Source organism: Emiliania huxleyi, assembly GCF_000372725.1.
Source record: "Emiliania huxleyi CCMP1516 unplaced genomic scaffold EMIHUscaffold_287, whole genome shotgun sequence".
In the NCBI taxonomy this organism is placed as follows: domain Eukaryota; phylum Haptophyta; order Isochrysidales; family Noelaerhabdaceae; genus Emiliania; species Emiliania huxleyi.
In genome coordinates, this window is record NW_005199878.1 from 48,514 (window position 1) to 67,142 (window position 18,629).

Below are 18,629 nucleotides of genomic sequence, written 5' to 3' on the forward strand. Positions count from 1 at the left end.
GAGGCGCCTAACAGCCCCGGTCGCGCAAAACCGGAGGACCCCCCCCGCAGAGAGAGAAGGAGCAAAAAAGCCAGGCAGCGCGCCCGAAAAAGAAAACGCGCGAGGCGGCGCCCAGCGCCGAGGGGGCGCGAAGCGTGGACGGGGGCAGAGGTTGCCGCCCTCCCGATCCGCGCAAAAAAGAGAAGGGTGTGGGCGTGGAAGCGACACCGACGGAATGCGCGGCGGAAGGAGCGAGGGAAACTAGACCCCGACCTAGCCTTCTACGGGGTACCCGCAGTCGAACCCACCTTGGGAGGGCGCCGCGGTGGCTGCGCCCGGTGGTGTCGTGCCGTACCGCGGCTCCTCGCTCGACGAGGCGCTTGGAGGGGACGGCTTCGAGCGGAGCGGCCGCAGCAGCGGCCGCGAGAGCGGCCGGTCGAGCTTTGTTGCGCGACCGAGCGTCGCAGAGGCTGTCGGGGAGGAGCTGGTGATGGCTGGCTCCCTCCTCAAGCAGGGCGCCTCACGTGGGCCCCTCGGCAGCCGCAACTACAAGCGGCGCCATTTTGAGCTCGTGAGCGTCGCCGCCACCGGCCTCGCGCCAGTCGGCACCTGCCTTGTCTATTACGACGACCTCTCTAAGGCGGCGCTCAAGGGCGCTCATCAATCCCGCTGGAGGGAGCGGCGTGCGGCAAGACCGTGACCCGTGCGATGAGCCCGTCATAGGCATCATCCCGCTGGACGGAGCTTCGCTCTCCCGCGAGCGCGAGGCGGACGGGCGGGACGTGATTCGGCTGACGACGCCGGCCCGCCGGCTGTCGTGGCTAACGGGCCGGGGCGCAGCCAAGCCGCTGGCGGCAGAGGCGCGAGCTCGTCGCAGGCGCAGCCTCCGCGACGCGTCCGTGAGGTGTCCATGGCGGTGCCCCACAGGCAAGCATGAACCTAGTCGAGAGGGTGCAGTCGTGGGGCAAGCAGGCCTACCGGAACGCGCTCGCCGAGGGGCCGTTGCACGCGCCCGTCAACACGTGGCGCCTCGGCGCCGACACGGCCGTCGAGCTCGACGCGTGGGCCGAGGCGCTGCAGCGCTTCGCTGTCGCCACGCCACCCGCGGTCCTCACCGACCGCGGCATTCACGGCGCGGCGGCCAACGCGTTGCCGTCGCCCAACACGCCGATGAGCGACGAGGAGGCGTGCTGAAGCGGGCGTGCGCCTCGGCAGAGCTCTCCACTCCGCTGCATGGACGCATTCCTCGCAAGTGGATCGCGTTACAGGAGCGATTCTAAGATCAGGTCTGGCACCTCCCCACTGGAAACGAACATCTGAGTTTCAAATCTCGAATAAATCTCGAAACACACTTGAATGCTCACTTGGCAGGTAACATATGCGCCACGCGCCCCAACCGCTGCTCTGGTCGCCGCCGGCCTCCGCGGCGGCGGCGATGTCCCAGCGCCACCCATCGGCCAGCCCTCAGATCGATCGATCGGCGCTCAAAGTCGGCTTCAGATCCGAGAACGCTGCTGGCGCCGCCGCCGATCCCAGCGGCGACGCCAGCAGCTTCCTCTGCTCTCCAATGCGCCGAGAAGCGACGCGGGGGTGCTCGGCCCGCCGTGGACGTCGAAGGCTCCGCCGGGCGCGCGTCGGCCGGTCCGGTGGCACCCTCTGCGCGCGGCACCTGCCGGCGCCCCGACGACAGCCGTCGCGCCACCGCTGATGGAGGGGCGGTCGGCGCCGCTGCCGCCGCGCCGCCGGTGGGAGGGGCACTGGTGGTGGCCTGGGCGGCCCTCCGCCGCCGCTCGGGGCGCCCGGGCAGCGGTGGCAGCCTGCGCCCGCGTGCTTCGAGCTGCCCGCTCGGTGCTTCGAAATGCCCGCCCGGCGGCCCGCGACCGCGGCTATTCTTTTTTCTACAAAGCAAAATTCGAGCCAATTGAGGAAACTCAAGCGGGCAGGCTGGAAGCACTGAGGGACGGCCGATGTTCGCCCAGTGCCAGACCTGATTTTAGAATCGCTCACAGCAAACCTCGCACCCGCAGAATAAAAAATATCCACCCGCGAGACCTCAGCCTTCCCCCCTCCCCCGTGTTGATGGCCGCGAACCGCGTTGCTCTGCAGTTGTGCGTCGACAGCGAGGAGTGCAGCGCAGTGCACAGAGAACATGCGGCAAACTCTGACGGAGGCGGCGGCGGCGGCGGCGGCAATGGCAACAACGCGAAACACAGGCAACGGAGCCGGAGGCCCGAGGACACCACACAGGCTCGGAGCCGGAGGCCCGAGGACGCCCGAGCCACACAGGCTGAGGCGACGAGTCAGTACTGGGAGAGGAGGGCACAGGACATGGCGGAGCGGAGGCGCGCGGCGGCGGTGGCGGCGGCAGTCGGGGCGGAGGCAGGAGAGGCGGAGGCGGGAGGGTCGGTGGAGGTGGAGGTGGAGGCCGAAGCAGAGGTGACCTTTCGCGCAGAGCTCGGCCATGCAGAGGTGCGTGCGCTGAGCGGTTGTGAGGGCGCTGGAGGCGCTCGGCTCAACCCTCCCCGGCCCCTTGCTGCGCAGGCCGGAGAGTTGGTGGGACCAGGCGGGAGCAAGCTCAATGCACTGCGGGCAGAGGCGCGGTCTGCGAGCATCTCCCTCTCCCCAGCCTCGGCTGGGGAGTACCGCACCCTTCTCGTGCGCGGCCCGCGCGCGGCGGTGGAGAAGGCGGCGCGGCTGCTGCGCACGCGCCACCGGGCGACACAGCCGCCGCCGCCGCCGAGAGAGGCGCGCGGACACCTCATCAAGCCTTCTGCACGACGCGCGCGTAGGTGGTGGTCGAGGGTCCTCCCCGGCAGATAGGCTCGAGCGGCCGCGTCCCGCAGGCGCCGCCGCGGACGTTCTCCATCTTTCACGGGGCTCCCGCTCCTTCCTCGTGCGCCCCTTCCCTGCTGAGCAGCATCCTCGCAGATCAGCGGCGCGCGCGCGCCGCCGTCGCCGCCCGCGACCACGAATCCCGGCAGCAGCTCAGGCGCAGCAGCGAGGTGCCGCCCTCGACGCTGCCCGACGCCAACACGGCTTGCCAGGGCTTGGCCTGCTCGGGCTGCGCACAGTGCGGAGCGAGCCCCCCCGGGCCGACAGCTGCGCGGCGCCCCGGCGTCGCTGGGGTAGGCGGCGGAGGCAGATTAGGCGGAGGCGGCGGAGGCGGAGGCGGGACGAAGCGCAAGGTGAGCGGCGGCGGCGGCGGCGGCAAGCTGCCGCAGCTGTCCAAGTGCGGGCGGCTCCGGTGGACGCCGGCGGAGGTGGAGCAGCTCAAGAGGGGCGTCCCAAAATCCGGGGAGGGTCCCTGGCTCGACATCCTGAAGGAGTTCAAGTTCAATCGCCCCGGGAAAAAGGGGGGCCCCTCCCCTCCCCGCCCACACGCCCCACACGCCACACGCGAGCCAGCCCCCCCCCCCCCCCCCCCGCGCCGCCGCCAGGTCCACCTCAAGGACAAGTGGAGGAACCTGAGCTGTAAGCTCGTGTGACGAGGACCACCGCAGGCAAGGAAGGCGAGCTTGCTGGCGTCTTTGGCAAGCGCTCACATGCCAAAAGACACCTCGCAGCGCGCGAGACGTGACCAAAGCGGCACGTCTCGGCGCCGCGAGAGCAGCCGGTCGACGTCGGCACCAAGCGCGCGGCCGCCGGGCGCCTCCGAACCGACAGCCGCGGCAGTAGAGAGCACTCCACCGCCATACCGTTTTGTATCGACAGAGTAGGGATCCTACGGCTTTAGCCCGGCACCGCAAAATTCTCTTTAGTGCCGGGGAGGGCTCGTCTTTAACAGCGATGAGGAAGCGAGGGAGAGCGAGGGAGAGTGACGAGCGCTATTCCCTAGTGTGCGAGACGACGCGCCAGGGCGCGTCGACCCCCGGGCGTGCTACCAATACCCCACTCGGCCCTGCCCCTGCCACTCTCCTACAGTGGGTTGCGGGCATTAAGAAAACGTAGTATTAAGAAACCACGCCGAGCGATTTCCGCAAAAATCTAAGAAACCACGGCGCGCCGCAGCGACGCGGCCCCGAGACGAAAAGGCCAGAAACGAGTGTGTGATTCACTGTGTGTGAACGGGAGCCCCAGCTCAAAAATTTCTCTTCGCCTGCGGCGCGCGCACTTGTCACTTTCCAAGTCTGCGGTGTTCTGAGTGGAGTGGATGGAGGCGTGTGTGCGTCTTCCCCCGTCATCCAGAGAGCCGACTCAGCGGCAGACTCTGGCATCCGATCGCCCTCGCGGACCGGCAGCTTACAGCTTACCTCTTACTTACCTAAAAATCCTTCGGGCCCGCCGGCTCTGCTGGCTTGAGTGCCGGCCGGAGCTAAGAAACCACGGCGCGGGGTGGATGACGGCTGTGGAAAGGCTTAGAAACGGCGGCGTGCCGCGGCATCCTGTTTTCTTAATGCCCGCAACCCACTGTATATCTCTCTCAATCTCTCTGGCTCTGGCCTCTGCCCCGCTGCTTTCTGGTGTGTTGTGCGAGGCGATATGTCGGGTTCTTAGCGACCGCAGAATTCTCTGGAGTTGGGTCGCGCGCATGTCGGCGCCGCTCTCGCGCGCTATTTCTAGAGAATTTACGGTGTGTACCACTACACGGTACGCTCCGGCTCCCCCGCGCTCTCCACGGCACGATCGTCACCTCTACGTGTAGAGCCGCCGTAGCCGACCCAAAAGATTAAAGTCCAACACCGCACGCCACTGATCGCCACGCTCTCATGTTCTCGTTACCGCGGCCGGCGGATGTCGGCCCGCGCCCCCCGTCCGGAAGATGGCCGTGAACTCTGCGTCGAGGGCGTCCGCCACGGCCTCGCGCGCCTCCGGCGTCCCCCCTCCTCCCTGGTCCGCCTCCGCCTTCGCCCTCTCCAGCAGCTCCTTCTTCCGGCAGCTCATCGCCCGCGCTAGCGCCGCCCGCTCCGCCGCAGGGCGCCGGCGCGTGTCCTCGGACTGCAGGTGCAGCGACACGGCGGCGCGCAAGCGTAGGTCGAGCGCGTGCGCCGCGCTCGCGGCGGTCGCGGCCGCCGCCTCTGCGCGGGCCTCCTCGGCCTCCTCGCCGTTTGGCGGGCCTGCGGGACGTGTCGGGGACGCGTCTTGGACGAGTCCTGCGGCCGGGTGGCGCCTCCTCGAGGGCAGGGCGGCGGGCCGGCTGGGACGGCGGCGGCGAGGAGAGGCGCGAGCCGGTCCCACGGGAAGGGCTCCGCGCCTACCCACGACTCTCGCGCGGTGAAGACGCTCCTCTCCACAGCCGCGCCTGCCAGCGAGGCGGCAAGGGCACCTGCGCCGGAGGAGGAGGCCGAGGGGAGGGAGATGGTGCTGCACTCCCACGGGTGCCTCGCCGGGTCGGGCCACTGCAGCACCTCGGCCATGTGGCTCACCGTCGCATCCGCGACCCGGGCGGACTCTTGCCTCGCCGCGTTCCGCCGCAGCGCCTCTGCAAGAGGCAGAGGCAGGCAGAGAGTGCAGCAGCCGAGCCGGCCGTCCCTGGCGAGGCGGTGATACACGCGCCGCATCGAGCGGTAGTGCATGTTGTCGTCGAGCAGAACGACGTCGAAGCTGTCGCCGCCGCTGGCGGGTGCACCGCCGCTGCTGCCCGAGCCGCCGCCGCTCTCACCGAGCTGCGCGAGGGGAGCCGGCGGCGGCCCGTCGCCGCACGCAACGCCAAAGTGGTGCCGCACCGAGCGCAGGACGCTATCGCGCGCCTGGTGCCACAGCTCCGGGCTGTAGCCCGTGTGACCGCAGGCCGCCGCCAGGTTGCCGAGCACGTCGTCGAAGCTCAGCCAGAACACCCGCACCGCCGAGACGCCGAAGGGCGCAAGCCGCGGCAGCAGCTCCTTGGCGCCGTCCCGCAGAAGCGCTGCCGACAGTGTCGACTTGCCAGCCGCAGGCAGGCCGCACATGAGCACGAGCGCGCCCGGCGGCGGCGGCGAGTCAGGCCCCTGCGAGTCACTCATGCCTCGAGCAAAAAAAATAAAACGTTCGGCGCGCACTGTGTTCGTGCGTAGCCCATCTCTACTGGAGGTGACTGCTATTTATTTTGTTATGGCGCGCACTGAAAAATCAGAAGAAAAAGCGCTGGAAGGCTGCGCGATCGCGTATTATGATCGGTGTGAAAACAGCATAGTAGTAGGACGGCCATTGGAGTAGGGAATCCACCGTGCTGCGAACCTGTCGCTGTCCCTTGTCAGGAGCAGGAGAACTAGGAGAGCGCAACCAGTAGGAGGCCCGCGCCTGCCCCCGTGCCGCCGGGTGCAACCTGTCCTATATACGAGAGGGGAATTCCTGGGTTAGCCCTGTCGTGTGGGTGAACCCTGCCCAGTGTGTGTGTGTGTGTGTGACGCTCATCTCGATCGTCAAGGCGTCGCTACGCGCGGTCTTCCGCGGGGGGAGCTGCGTCGACGGGTGCGGGACCGCGGCGCAGCCAGTGCCGCGGCGAGGCCTCCGGCTGTTTGCGGCGGGCGGCTTGCTGCTCGCGGCGATGGCGAAAAACTCGTCTCGCCACACGCCAAGGGCTTATGCTCTGGCGAGACGTGAGGCGCATGCGCCCAGGAGGGGAGGGGGCATGTGTAACGACACTGCTAGAGATGCCTTTCGGGGCCCAGAGACAAAACTTCTGATGCCATGCGTGACCTAGTGTAGTGTCCCCAGCTATGGGCGTGTCCACGTTAGGAGTCGGAGTACGTGCTGCACTGGCTGGGTGGGAGGGATACTTCCGTCCTTTCCGTAACTGCTAAGCGTGCGAGCACTCAAAACCTGCGCATCCCGCGTCCCGGACACGACTTAATGACGAACAAAAGAAATTAGCCTCCTTCTGTTTTCTTTCTTTCTTTCTTTACAAGACACCGGTCCAAGGGCAGGGAGGGGCCGGGTAACCTGGGTAACCGCAACCCGGGCAAGGGGTGCGCGTCGAGACAAATGCCATGCGGATTATCTATTTTATGAAGGCGGACGCTGTAGCCCCCCCCCCCCCCAGACAGGGACGCGTCCACACTACACGGCGGTTACATTTTCCGTCAACCGTCGCCCGCCCGTCCTCACCCCCCCGTCCTCACCTTCGCGGCCGCTGCACACAACACATGCGCCTCTACTCGACGCCGCTCGCCACCACCTACCACGCCAATACGGCATCGTGCGCGTCGCTGTGCACGCTGCTCTACGCCGCCGCCCTCCTCCTTGTCCCCTGGCCACTCGCCTACGCCGCCGGAGGCCTCTGGCTGAAGGAGGCGTCGGTGCGCGAGCGTCCGCTCGTCCGCTTCTCTCACGAGGTGCTGGTCGAGGGGTACGGGGCGGGCGTGGAGAGCCGCTTTGGCTGGTCCACCTCCTTTGAGCTCAACGACGCCCTCGCCCACCGCCTCCGCCCCTGCGAGCTGCGCGCCTGGTCGGACGACGCCGACCGCGACGGAGTGCCAGAGGAGCTGCACTTTGCGCTGTCGGTGCCGCTGGTGCCGGAGGGCGGAGGCGACCCGCTGCCGCTGCACGCGCTGTCGGTCGTCGTCGGCCTGGTGGCGCACTATGGCGACGACGCGCACGCGCCCTTTTCTGTGCACGGCGCTGTCCTCGCCGAGGCGTGGCCCTCTCTTGGCCTCTCCCGTCCCCGGCGGCCACCCCCGCGCACGCCGCCGGTCCCCGCCGCTTGCAGGCCTCGTCGCCGCTCCCCGGCGCAAGGTGGCGCCAGACGGGCGAGCCGCCGCCTATGCGGCACCTGAGGCGGAGAGGTTGGTTGCCCGCTCACTCGCGCTCGCCCTCGGGCTCTCTCTAGGCGAGCTGCAGCTGCAGCGGTCCCTGCCGCTCGAGGCTCACACCGAGCCTCACCGCACGGCGCGCACCCTCGCCGGTGAGGGCAAGCCCAGCCCCGGGTCCCCAGCCGCCGGCTCGGACTGTAGGTGTGCGCCGACACGCCGCTGCTTGGCCACGCCCGCTCCGCCGACGGCCTCGCCCTCACCGTGGCGGAGGCGGTCGGATTGCAACGCGCTGCCTGCAACGAGACCTTGTGGCTCGCGCCGCATCCGCCGCTGTGGACGCCCGGCACGGCGGCCACATCCTTTGAGGCGTTCACACGCCCCTGCGACTCAACCCACCCACTAGAGCCTTAGCACCCTCTTCCGAACAGCCATTTCTTCAACACCCAGAAACGAGACCACTCCTCGTGCCCCAGGCGGAGCTTACGGTGCGCGTGCCTGCGGCGCACGTCCACTACCGTCCCTCGACCGCCGAGCTGCTCAAGCTTGCCTGGGTGCAGTTCCTCGCGCTCTTCTGGCCGCTCTACTGGCTGCTCTCGTGCCTCCTCGGCGCCTGCATTCAGCATGGCGTCGTTGCAACACGCGCGCATAGCCCGCTCAAGGCTAAGAGCATGTAAGGTAAAGCTCGATCGTCCCGCGGGGTAGCTCGTTGCTCCCATTGATTGGGGGCGGCGCACGCTGCGCGCCGCGCACATTCTTGCGAATCCGGTGCCCAGTGTCGGTGTGAGACCCAGGAAGAGGAGCCTAACGTCTGTGAAAATGGTCAAGATACCTTGTACACGTATCTCCCGGTGGATGCCGCCGTAAAGCGCGTAATCCCCGTTCTCGCCGTCAAAACCATTCCAACCGCAATATTGGAGGGTGGGGACACATGACCCAGTATAATCTCTCGTCAGAGTGTGTGACCGATTTATTTATTGAGAGCGCCTTCGTCAGTCAGTCTTACACACCTCCAAGCATGGAGGACGGGCCCACACACACACACACGCTGCACACGATTGGCTCGGGAGCCGACACGAGGCACACTGTCACCGGCCTTAGCACCGGGTCCGGACTGCTGGACACACAGCACGCAGCTCACAGGACAGCTCACGAGGTGGCGCTATATAGTGGGGTTCTCAGGGAACTGACACGGGAGAAGAAGGTGGAGCACAGGGATGGGGACACAGAACTCACGAACTGATATCCCACCCCGCGCCGGGGGCGGTGGCGCGCGCGAGCGCCGGGGTATTTGGACCCGCAGTCTGGCAGGCGCCAGGCCACAGACCCGCCGGCAGAGCCTTGAGTGGAAAGCGGCGAGTCGTGCAAGGAACATGTGAGTCGCAATTCCCGGGGTCCTTGTGGCGGGCCACCCTGTCCAGAGGCGGAGGTGCCCTTCTGGGATCTTGTGATTGAGTCTACGCAACGGGCCCTCGGCCACGCTCTCCTTTCGTGGCTGATAAGCATTCGCAGACCAGGCGATGGAGATGGTGGATTGTGTGATGTGTGTTAGGTGTATGATGTGTAGTAATCTGCTGTGGATTGTGTGATGTGTAGTAATCTGCAAGGTGGATTGTGTGGTGTGTAAAGGGTGTGGATGCTGGGTTGACGGAAATCGAGGGACGCGACCCACTTCGCCACAGACGGTCCCGCGCCTCGCCGCTAAGTTTGCGGCACGCCCCGCACCGTCCGCTGTGCCGCGTTTTTTGTCCGGAGTGAAAAGAACAACGCGCTCGTCGGTGGCGGCTTCCCTCAACCTGCGCCGCGCTCGGCGAACCTCGACAGCGCTTTCGGTGGCATGCAGCTCTTTGCGACAGAAGCCTGGAGAGCAGCTCCTCTGCTGCTCACACGCTCTGCACAGTTGACACAGCCCACTGTGCGGCTGCCACAGCTGTGACAGCGATGGGCTCGCCCTCACTGGCCCTCAGTCACTTGTGCTGCGGCTTGTGTGAGCGACACTGCTCGGCGACTGCCGGCACACTGTGAGACCATGTGTGTGAGGTAAAACCACGCACCAGCGCTTGGTCACATCGGCCCCGAGGTCAGATCCATCTACTCTGGGTTGATGACAAGACTTGTCTACCGGCTGGAGCCGAGCAGGAGGGCCCGGCGCACAACCCCTTGGTCAACTCACCCTCCACACACCACACCCCGTAGTAATCTGCAAGGCAATTTTTGACCCGCACGCGTATATAGTAAATCTGCAAGAGAAAAGCTCAAAACGTAGTAAACTGCAATTTTTCCAAACTAAAAAGCAAAAATCGCGACAGTGCCGAACGCGAACGCGCCAGTAACCGCCAACACGAAACAGGCTGGTCAGTAAGTCCTCGCCAACGCCCCCGTTGCTCTCTCCCGCTCCCTCGCCGCCTCCTCCGCCTCGCTCATCGCGCGGTATGCGCCGTGCTCCACAAACAGGAAACGGTGCAGCGCCTCGAGGTCGCGCACGCTCGACACCGCGCCCCGCCGCAGCGCCTCGAGCGAGCGCTCCTCCTTCCGCCTGCGCGCCGCGCCGTCCTCGTCGCCCAGCCCCCGCCCCGGCACCTGTGCACGCGGGCAGCCCACTCTGAGAGAGGCGCCGCCCGCCGCCCGCCCGCCGACGAACCCCCTCGAACTGCAGTGCTCCGCCTCTCGGGCATCTCGGGTGTGATCTCGTGTGGTCTCGGGTGATCTCGCACCCCCTCGAACTCGAGCTCGGCGGGAGGCGACCGCCGCCGCCCCGCCCGGTCGGGCAGCGAGAAGACCCACTCAAAGATGGCTCGCCTGCCCACAGCGCGTAGCTGTGAAGAGACGCCGTTCACTGCTGGAGCAGAGGCACCCACTCGAAGATGGCTCGCGTGCGCGGCAGGTGGAAGTCCGAGGTCACGACGAGCATCCGCCGCCACTGCGCGAGGTGGGGCCCATCAGCCGGACCTCGGCGATACCTCGGCACTATCTCCGCCCATCTCCCCGCCCGGAGATAGGACCTCACCTCTCGGCGATCTCTCGGGCTAGATCTCGCCTGTGCCAAGTCGGCGTGCATCAGCCGCGCGAACGCCGCGTTGCCGATCGTGTCGAGGGACCAGCTCTCTAGCAGCACCCGCTCCGGAGCGACGCCTCGCCGCACGAGGTAGCGGGCCTACGGCGAAGGCTCCGAGAGAAGCTCGGCTCGAGCGCCGCATCGCTGCTAGACTGCTTGAAGGTGGAGCGCCGAGGCGGCAGCCTCGTCGACGGCGTAGCCGCGGCTGTCGGTTGGCGCCGGCTTGTGTATTGTACCGCGCGAGAGGACGAGGTAGGAGGCCGTCTCGTGGTCGTGCCTTAGCGCCGCTTCGAGCCGCTCGGCCACCCACGGAGCGGGCTCACGCGCCGCGTCGAGGCCGCCGCCGGGCACGATGACGCAGTCAAAGTCACTGCGCGAGGCGGATGCCTCGGCGGCGCGGCGTTCGGAGAGGAGCCAATATGAGACGATCATCGACCCGGCCGCAAAGATCAAAAGCGCGGCCGGCGGTCGCAACCGGCGCCACCTGCCTCGCTTTCGGCCGCGACGCCTGCCAAAGCCGTTGTCCGGGAGAAGAGAGCCAGTCGTGTAGCCCGACATGGTCGTTGGGGATTGCGTGCCTGGCAGCGGCGCCGAGAGTTAGCCGAACCCCGAAGGCCACTTGAGGGGTTCTGCTGTGGGGTTTTCGGAAACAGAAATAGATCTAACGCAAGGCCTCAGCGGAGCTGGGAAGAGGACCGCCGCAAGCGGCGTGGCGTGGAGCGGTTGTGCATCCCTCCGGGGGCCCCTCTGCGCCGGGGAGGCGTTGTTGGAGGCTAGGACGCAAGCGTCCGTCGCCCTTTTCAAACTCGGGGCCCACTCCGCTACGCTCCGACCCGAATTTGGAGGGCCTAAAAGTTTAAGGTGTTGCTGCGCAAAAGGGGTCGGACACAGGGCGCAGCTCATGCTAAGAGCTAGAAGAGGAGATGGAGAGAACAACCACCCTGTCCCGTTATTGCGTACACCAACACCACAAAGCTCTCTCTCCTGCTCCTCACTCACGAGGGGTCACAACTACCGAGTTCCTAGAGTCTAGCTGCCACGTTCAAAACCAGGACGGCGACAGTGATGGTGCTATCACGGGCATGATCGGGGAAAGTGGAGCGGGGGGGGTGAGCGTCAGCCAGCCAGGTACGGGATAGTAGAGCAGGTGCTTTGTGGGTGGCGGTGGGCGGCGGCGCTGGGGGGCTGGCCGAAGCGTTAGCTGAGCTCCTCCCTCAAGCTCGAGCACGCATGACGCACGTTGAGTGACAACGTCGGCGAGCTTCTGGATCAGGTTAGGTTGCCGGAGCACCCAACTCCTCCTCTGAGTCAGACACGACAATGTCAACTGCGCCCTCCTCCTCCCATTCGTCGACTGCGCCCTCCTCCTCTCCTCCTCCAATTCGCCGACTGCGTCCTCCTCCTCCATGGGCTCGATCCGATTCCGCAGCGCGTGTCGTCCCCAGAGGCGCTGCTGCGCGGGAGGCGGCCGCGGGCACGCTGGGCTCGATCAGCGGCTTACCCTCAAGTTGCGCCGAAAGAGCACGGATTTGGCGGACGTTCTGGTTTCCGTAAAACGAAGCGATGTCTGGCACCAGCTGAAGGCTTGCGTCCCACATCGTCGGATTCCTGCACGGTATTCGGATTTTGCTATTTGCTCGTGTGGGGGTGTATTGCAGATTTGTCAATGGTACCGCGTCTGCGACGCGGGCGCCTTGCGTGCAGAGCCCTTAGCCACCCTTTTATCTTGCGCGGTCATAACACACACACACAGAACGCTGTCACAGTCAGACAAAGACAGGCAGCACCAGCAGCGACTTAATACGTAGTACGCAAACCCGTGCTCTGCGCGCTTGCCGCGCTCACGCCTCGACGACGACGTCGGCAGGCGCGATCGTGATGTCGCTGCACGCCGACCATACCTGCGCCGTCAGCTCGCAGTCCCACCGCCAGCCCAGCACGTACTCGCCGGGCGGCGTGTCGGCGGGCACGCGCACGGTGTCGAGGATGTTGACGGTGGTCGGCCAATTGCCGGCGCACGGTCCGGGGTTGCTGCCGTACTCACCGACCGCCCTCGGCGCGCGCACCTTTGGCTCGAAGCCCGCACGGCACTTGGCGGGGAAGGCCCTCTCGTTGATGGGCAACGGGTTCATCGCCCACATCGAGCCGGCGGGGTACGTGCCTTCAGTGACGTACGTGCCGTTGATCTCCTCGACGTGGCCGTCGCTCCACCGCAGCAGCTGCGACCCCTCAAAGGCGAGGTGCCTCTGGCGGAAGCACTCCTCCGTGAGCGCTTCCCCCTTCGGGCACAGCCGGAACGCGTACCCCCCGCCGTGGTTGGCGCGGATGAACCAGCCTGTTTGCCCGAGCCCGCCGGCCGCCCACACGACGCCGGTCGGCGCCTCGGGTAGCTTGGAGCCGAGGTCGCCCTGCTTGGCGAACTGCGTCGCGTTGTACTCGCCGCTCTGGACGCCGGCCACGGGCCCGCCGCCCGCCATGCCGCACGCGTCAAAGATGGGCGCCGTGCCCGGCGCTCTCCAAGGGTTGTAGCGCGTCCAGTCCTGCGGCGAGAGCGGGACGGCCTTGCGATTGGCCGTGCGCCACTCCGGCTTGTTGAGTGTCGCGTTGGCACACCGCTCGCACCGGCACGGCTTGCCGTCGCGCCGCCCGTCGCCGTCGGGCTTCTTGCAGCCGATGGTGGCGCCAGATGCAAACCAGAAGCAAGCCTGCCCAACGTCGCATGCCTCGGTGCCGTTGGAGCACGAGCACCCCTCCTGACACGACGGCGGACGCGTCCCACAGGTCTCGTTGGGAAGACCCCACCGTCCCGTGCCCGGAAAGTCCGGAACCGTCGGGTAGCCACCCTTCCACGGCGCCGCGAAGCGGTCGATGGCGTTCCGCGTCTGGGGCATCACGAGCGAGCCGTGCGCCGACACGCCGGCGGCGAGGGACAGGAGGAGGGTGGACGTGATGAGAGGCATGCGGGTCCGCACGGTGTGTCGGCTCGCCTCAGAGTCAAACTGCGTGGTTTGTTTTTTTTGCGATAGGGACGCTTCAGCGACCTTTGGGGGGGGGGGGGGGGGCAATTGAAAGGGGAGGGGAGGGGGGGTGGGCCTGGGGGAAAAAAAAAAATTTCTGTTTGAAAACAAATCTCCCCCCCTTTTTCATCACGGCGAAGCGCACTCTCTTGACTCTCTCTTCGCGTAGGAAAGGAGAGAGATTTTTAGCAATACCAAACAACTCTAACACTCACACGTCATTTGGGGCCTGGAGCCCTGTTCACGCGCGCGCGAGACGTGCAGACAGGGTTGCCAGGTGAGAGCGAATGGCGCGGTGTTCACGCCTCGCACAACAGAGTTTTGTAGGAAAGGGTGGGTGGGAGGAAGGGGGGTGCGGGGGGAGGGAGGGAGGGGGGGGGGGGGGGGTTGCTCTCAAACTTGCACGTTTGGCCTAACCTGGTACGACCCACGACCTCGCTCAGTTTGCCCGGGGCGTTTGAGTAATCTGCGGTAAGCAAGAAAAAGCCTTGAACGCTCTTGCACCAGACACACGCTCGGCGCGATTGCGTCGTTCCTACATCATCCACGGGACACGGCGGCGATGAGGGTGGCTCTGCGTGGGATGTCGAGCGTACAGGAACGAGGCGAGAAGATGTGGCTCGTCTTCGAACTAGTGCTTGAGGAGTTGGAGGATCTGCACCTTGCGTGGCATAAGGCAAAAGCGGAGGAAGAGGAGATGAACGCAGACCTGATAGGGTGTGGAGTCTGTGACACATTGGGCTCTCCCCCCCTTCTCGCCAACCCACTAAATTCCAGCAGAGTTCTCTGCGCTTCGAAGTACTCGAGTGCAGAAAACGGCGGACCAGCTGCTTCCCCCATATGACGCTCTTGCGCCGCGCAGCGTGGGCGCGTCATCCGTGACGGATGCGGGCCGTTGTATCGCGGGGGATCGCTGGGAGCCGCTCGGCTCCCCACGCGCCGCCGAGCTGCGATGGCGCCACCGCAACGGCTGCCCCTCCTCGGCTCCCGCCCCGGGGCTGCCGAAATAGGCGCCCCGAGCCACCGTTTGCAACATCCGCGCGGAACGACGGTGGTGCCGACGCCCCCCCGACCGGCAAACACCACCAGAAGGGAGGTGCTGCAGATTAGCAGCAAAAACAGCAAAGCACTAAGGAAACTGCGCCGCGATGTGCGGCGGGCACACCGGCCACGGGCCAAACACATCATACCTAGGTCCCTTCATACGCTCCTTCCTGGAGCCCAACCATGTGCGCCGCGATCTTCATGACCGCGGCAAGCAGGGTGAACGAGCCACGCCACGTACGTAGTGCATAGAGCCACACGGTTGTCCACTACCTGGCCAATGAGGTGCTCCACACGCCCACGGTAGTGCTGCACCGTCTTGTTGAACCGTTGTTTCTCGAGGGACAGGTTCCGGCCCTTCCATTCTGCGATGATCTGCCGCTGCCCGACGTAAGCCTTGTCCCCAAGACCCCATACTCCCATGGCTTGATCCGCGCCTGCAGGAAGCTGGCCCAAGCGCCGCGCCCCCGCCGGTCGAATTTTAGCATCTAGGCCGTTGGGACACGAGCTCGGGACGGCTCGGGACCGCTAGGGACCGCTCGGGACGGCTCGGGACGGCTCGGGACGGCTCGGGACGGCTCGGGACAGCTCGGACACTTCCGAACATTGCTACTCCGTTGTGACTGTGCATGCATCCAGGAGTGCCAGAGACCCTTAGACACCATTGGCTTGGGAGGCGCAGCACAGTGTTTCTAATGATTAGCATCCCTTCTTTTTTAGGCCGAACGACAGCCAAGGATTCGAGCTGTTTCCGGGGTAGGGTAGGCCCCGCCCCGACCCCCGACCCCCTACCCCCCCTTATCCCCTCTATGAGCATGTAACGGACGTCCCCAGTGGCGGTGAACCTTCTTTTCTAGAAGGCTAGGATTGAGAGCAGCCTCGCTCTCAATCCTAGAAGTCGAAGGTTGTGAGGCAGCAGCACTCCTCGCAATCGTAGCATCTCTGTGCGATTGTGAGCGCCTACGCTCGCAATCCTACATCTTCTAGGACTAAGAGCAGCTCCGCTCCCAAGATGACTGGTGACGCCTATGACTACTACCAGCGCGCTCGCAATCCGAGCAAAGTCTAGGATTGCGAGCAGCACTGCTCACAATCCTAGCGACAAGCTTCCGATTGCGAGCAGGAGCGCTCGCAATCCTAGAACTTTCGCCGATTGCGAGCGACACGGCCCACAGTCCTACGACTTCTAGGTACTAGGATTGCGAGCGGGTCCCCTCGGTGCGAGCACCGTTGGATTGTGAGGAGACCCCACCGGCGCGCTCACTCACAAGCGCTCGCGGCTGGAGCGATTGGGAGCGCACCCCTGTGCAGTTCTAGCAATCCTTGGATCTTTGGTACGATTGTGAGCACCGCCGCTGCCTCATAGTCCTACAAGATGTAGGATTGCGAGCGCTCCTGCTCGCAATCGGAGGCATGTTGCTCGGATTGTGAGCAGTGCTGCTCGCAATCCTAGACTTTGCTCGGATTGCGAGCGCGCTGGTAGTAGTCGTAGGCGTCACCAGTCACATTGTGAGCGGAAGCTAGCTGCTCTTACTCGAGTAGTCCTAGAAGATGTAGGATTGCGAGCGTAGGCGCTCACAATCGCACAGAGATGCTACGATTGCGAAGAGTGCTGCTCACAATCCTTCGACTTCTAGGATTGAGAGCGGGGCTGCTCTACGAAAGAAGGTTCATTCCCAGCGCGTGGACCCCCCCCCCCCCCCCCAAACCCAAACCCGGGGGACCACACCCGCTCTCGCCTGCCTCAGTTCGACAGCGTTCAGCCAGGGTTCGGACTTTTTGCGGGGTAAGGTATGGTAGGGTCGGCGCCCTGGCGCCGCGACCATACCCCCCCACCCGCACAGGACGTCGCCTCTGGCCAGCAGGACCATACCCCCCCACCCCCCACCCCACCACACGAGCGCACAGTAACCGTCGTGTTAGGCCGTCCGGTCGTGCGGCACGTGTTCGCGCGATGCAGTCTGCGCGAGGTGACCCGCCGGCAATCGTGCTCACCCCTCAGAGCATGTCCGCAAAGGCCGCCAGGGCCTTGCGTGCCGGCGCAGGCGCGGGCGCAGGCGCGGGCGCGGCCGGTGCGAGCGCGGGCGCGGGCGCGGGCGCGGTCTCCGCCGGCGCCGCCTCCGCCATGGTCACCTCGGGCGCGGGCGCGGGCGCGGTCTCCGCCGGCGCCGCCTCCGCCATGGTCACCTCCGCTGGAACGGCCTCCGCCTCCGCCGCCTCCGCTGGCGCCACCTCCGCCTCCGCCATGGTCACCTCCGGCGTCTCCGCCGCCTCCGCCTCCACCTCCACCGCCTCCGCCGCCGTCGCCTCCGCCGCCGGCGGCGGCGGCGCGGCCACCGTGGGCGCGCGCGCGCGCGCCATCTCGAAGGGGTTGCGCGGCTGGCCCGAGTTGTGGGGGCTCTTGTAGTACATGCCCCACTCGTTGAAGACGTTGTGGTCCGTGTCCGCGTCCGAGATGACGCCCTTCGGGCAGCCGTCCTCGGGCTCGTCAATGAGCTCGCGCTTCTCGTCGAGCAACTTGAAAGGACCATCGTGGCGACAGTTTTGAGCGCCTTCAGCTTGCTGAGATCGTGGTCGTCGCCACGGAAAGCGTCGCTTGTCGGAAGCCTCCCGTCCATCATGCGGACGGCATGCGGTGCAATCGCAGCGTCGAGCTGTGCGACGCACGACGCAAGCGTACCAGCGCAGCAGCTGCGCACAGCGGCGCGCTCGGCGTCGTCGGGCAGCGAGCTGTCCAGGAGCCGAAGTTGAGGCGGCGTCGCGGCGAGAAGGCCCGCGACAGTATCGAAGCGGCCGGGGCCGCCGTGAGTCGGCATCGTGTCCGCGGCTGTGTACGGCGGCTGTGTACTGGGTTCGAACCCTGTTGTAACGTGGCCGCTCCAGCGATTGACCATACCCCCCCACCCGTCGAGCAGGCCGCCTCCGGCGGCCAGGACCATACCCCCCCACCCTTTTGGCGCCGACGCTACCATACCTTACCCCGCAAAAAGTTGGAATCCAGAAGTCCCTGTCGCTCTGAGGAGCATGCTGCACCTGCTCGGCACGCGCAAGGTGGTCATCAACGGCATCGTGTCGCAACCTGCGCTCAACGGACAGATTGGCACCGCACTGAGCTTCTCTCACAACAACATGCGGTATGGCGTCAGGCTGGAAGACGGCAGGCAGCTGTCGCTGAAGGCCGAGAATGTGAAACGCTACCTCGATGCCGGCGAGATTGAGGAGGCCGCACGCGCGGAGCCCAGCGAAGAATTGTTCAACCTCTACTGCTCGACGTTTCCAGCGGCGAAGCAGGATCCGGCCTTCCAGACCAAGCATCGTCTGCTCGGCGGCGTGAGTGTTCCGGGCGTGCACATGAAGGCGTGCGAGGGGTGCCCCGAGAGCCTCTTTGGCACATCGTATGTGGAGCTGCATGAGGCGCAGCGCGCGCACCCAAAAGTGGTCGCGTGGAACGCGCGACAGGAAGCCCTTTCCGAGTGCACCAATGCCGCCGCCCTGTCGGGGGAGCTGCTCCCGCCCGACGAGGCGCCGCCGCTGCGCTTCAAGGTCGGCGACGAGGTCATGGCGCGGAACGGGCAGCGGCAAACGGACTACAGCCCGGGCGTGGTCGTGGAGCAGCACTACACAGAGGAGGGGTGGCCCGCGGGCTTCTGGGCGGCGTACCAGATCCGCCTCACGGCCGACTGGGCGGGTCTCGACGGTTCGCAGCGCCCGCCCAACTTTCCGCGCGGGGAGGACGGGGTCAGCACCGGCCCGCTCATCTACGCTCAGTACGACAGCGACTTCCTGGTCAAGGGGATGCCGGTGGTCGGCGGCGTCACGCTCTCGGCCCTCGACGAGAATGCGCAGGTCGCGGTGCCAAACCACTTTTGA

At 66.0% G+C, this 18,629-nt stretch overlaps 4 protein-coding genes across 4 annotated transcripts; 2 read left to right on the plus strand and 2 right to left on the minus strand.

Moving 5' to 3' along the window:
* The first annotated feature begins 1,293 nt into the window (after positions 1-1,293).
* EMIHUDRAFT_367984 (hypothetical protein) lies at positions 1,294-1,800 on the plus strand. The gene has a single exon (XM_005776008.1). It carries the CDS (start codon positions 1,358-1,360, stop codon positions 1,685-1,687), a length of 330 nt encoding a protein of 109 aa, XP_005776065.1. The 5' UTR covers positions 1,294-1,357; the 3' UTR covers positions 1,688-1,800.
* Positions 1,801-4,683: 2,883 nt separating this feature from the next.
* EMIHUDRAFT_116308 (hypothetical protein) lies at positions 4,684-5,918 on the minus strand (the record flags this gene model as incomplete). Its single annotated transcript, XM_005776009.1, has 2 exons — positions 4,684-5,033; positions 5,243-5,918. The coding sequence occupies 2 exons, from the start codon at positions 5,916-5,918 to the stop codon at positions 4,684-4,686; spliced, it is 1,026 nt and encodes a 341-aa protein (XP_005776066.1).
* Positions 5,919-9,898: 3,980 nt separating this feature from the next.
* Positions 9,899-11,256, minus strand: EMIHUDRAFT_457943 (hypothetical protein; the record flags this gene model as incomplete). The annotated part of the gene is made up of 6 exons (XM_005776010.1): positions 9,899-9,929; positions 10,018-10,223; positions 10,358-10,442; positions 10,517-10,563; positions 10,651-10,797; positions 10,891-11,256. 6 exons carry the CDS (start codon positions 11,254-11,256, stop codon positions 9,899-9,901), a joined length of 882 nt encoding a protein of 293 aa, XP_005776067.1.
* Positions 11,257-17,783: 6,527 nt separating this feature from the next.
* Positions 17,784-18,629, plus strand: EMIHUDRAFT_239363 (hypothetical protein; the record flags this gene model as incomplete). The annotated part of the gene is made up of 1 exon (XM_005776011.1): positions 17,784-18,629. The coding sequence occupies one exon, from the start codon at positions 17,784-17,786 to the stop codon at positions 18,627-18,629; it is 846 nt and encodes a 281-aa protein (XP_005776068.1).

Coding starts and splice junctions, on each gene's coding strand:
- EMIHUDRAFT_367984 (XM_005776008.1), top strand. CDS start 1,358: ATGCGCCACGCGCCCCAACCGCTGCTCTGGTCGCCGCCGGCCTCCGCG.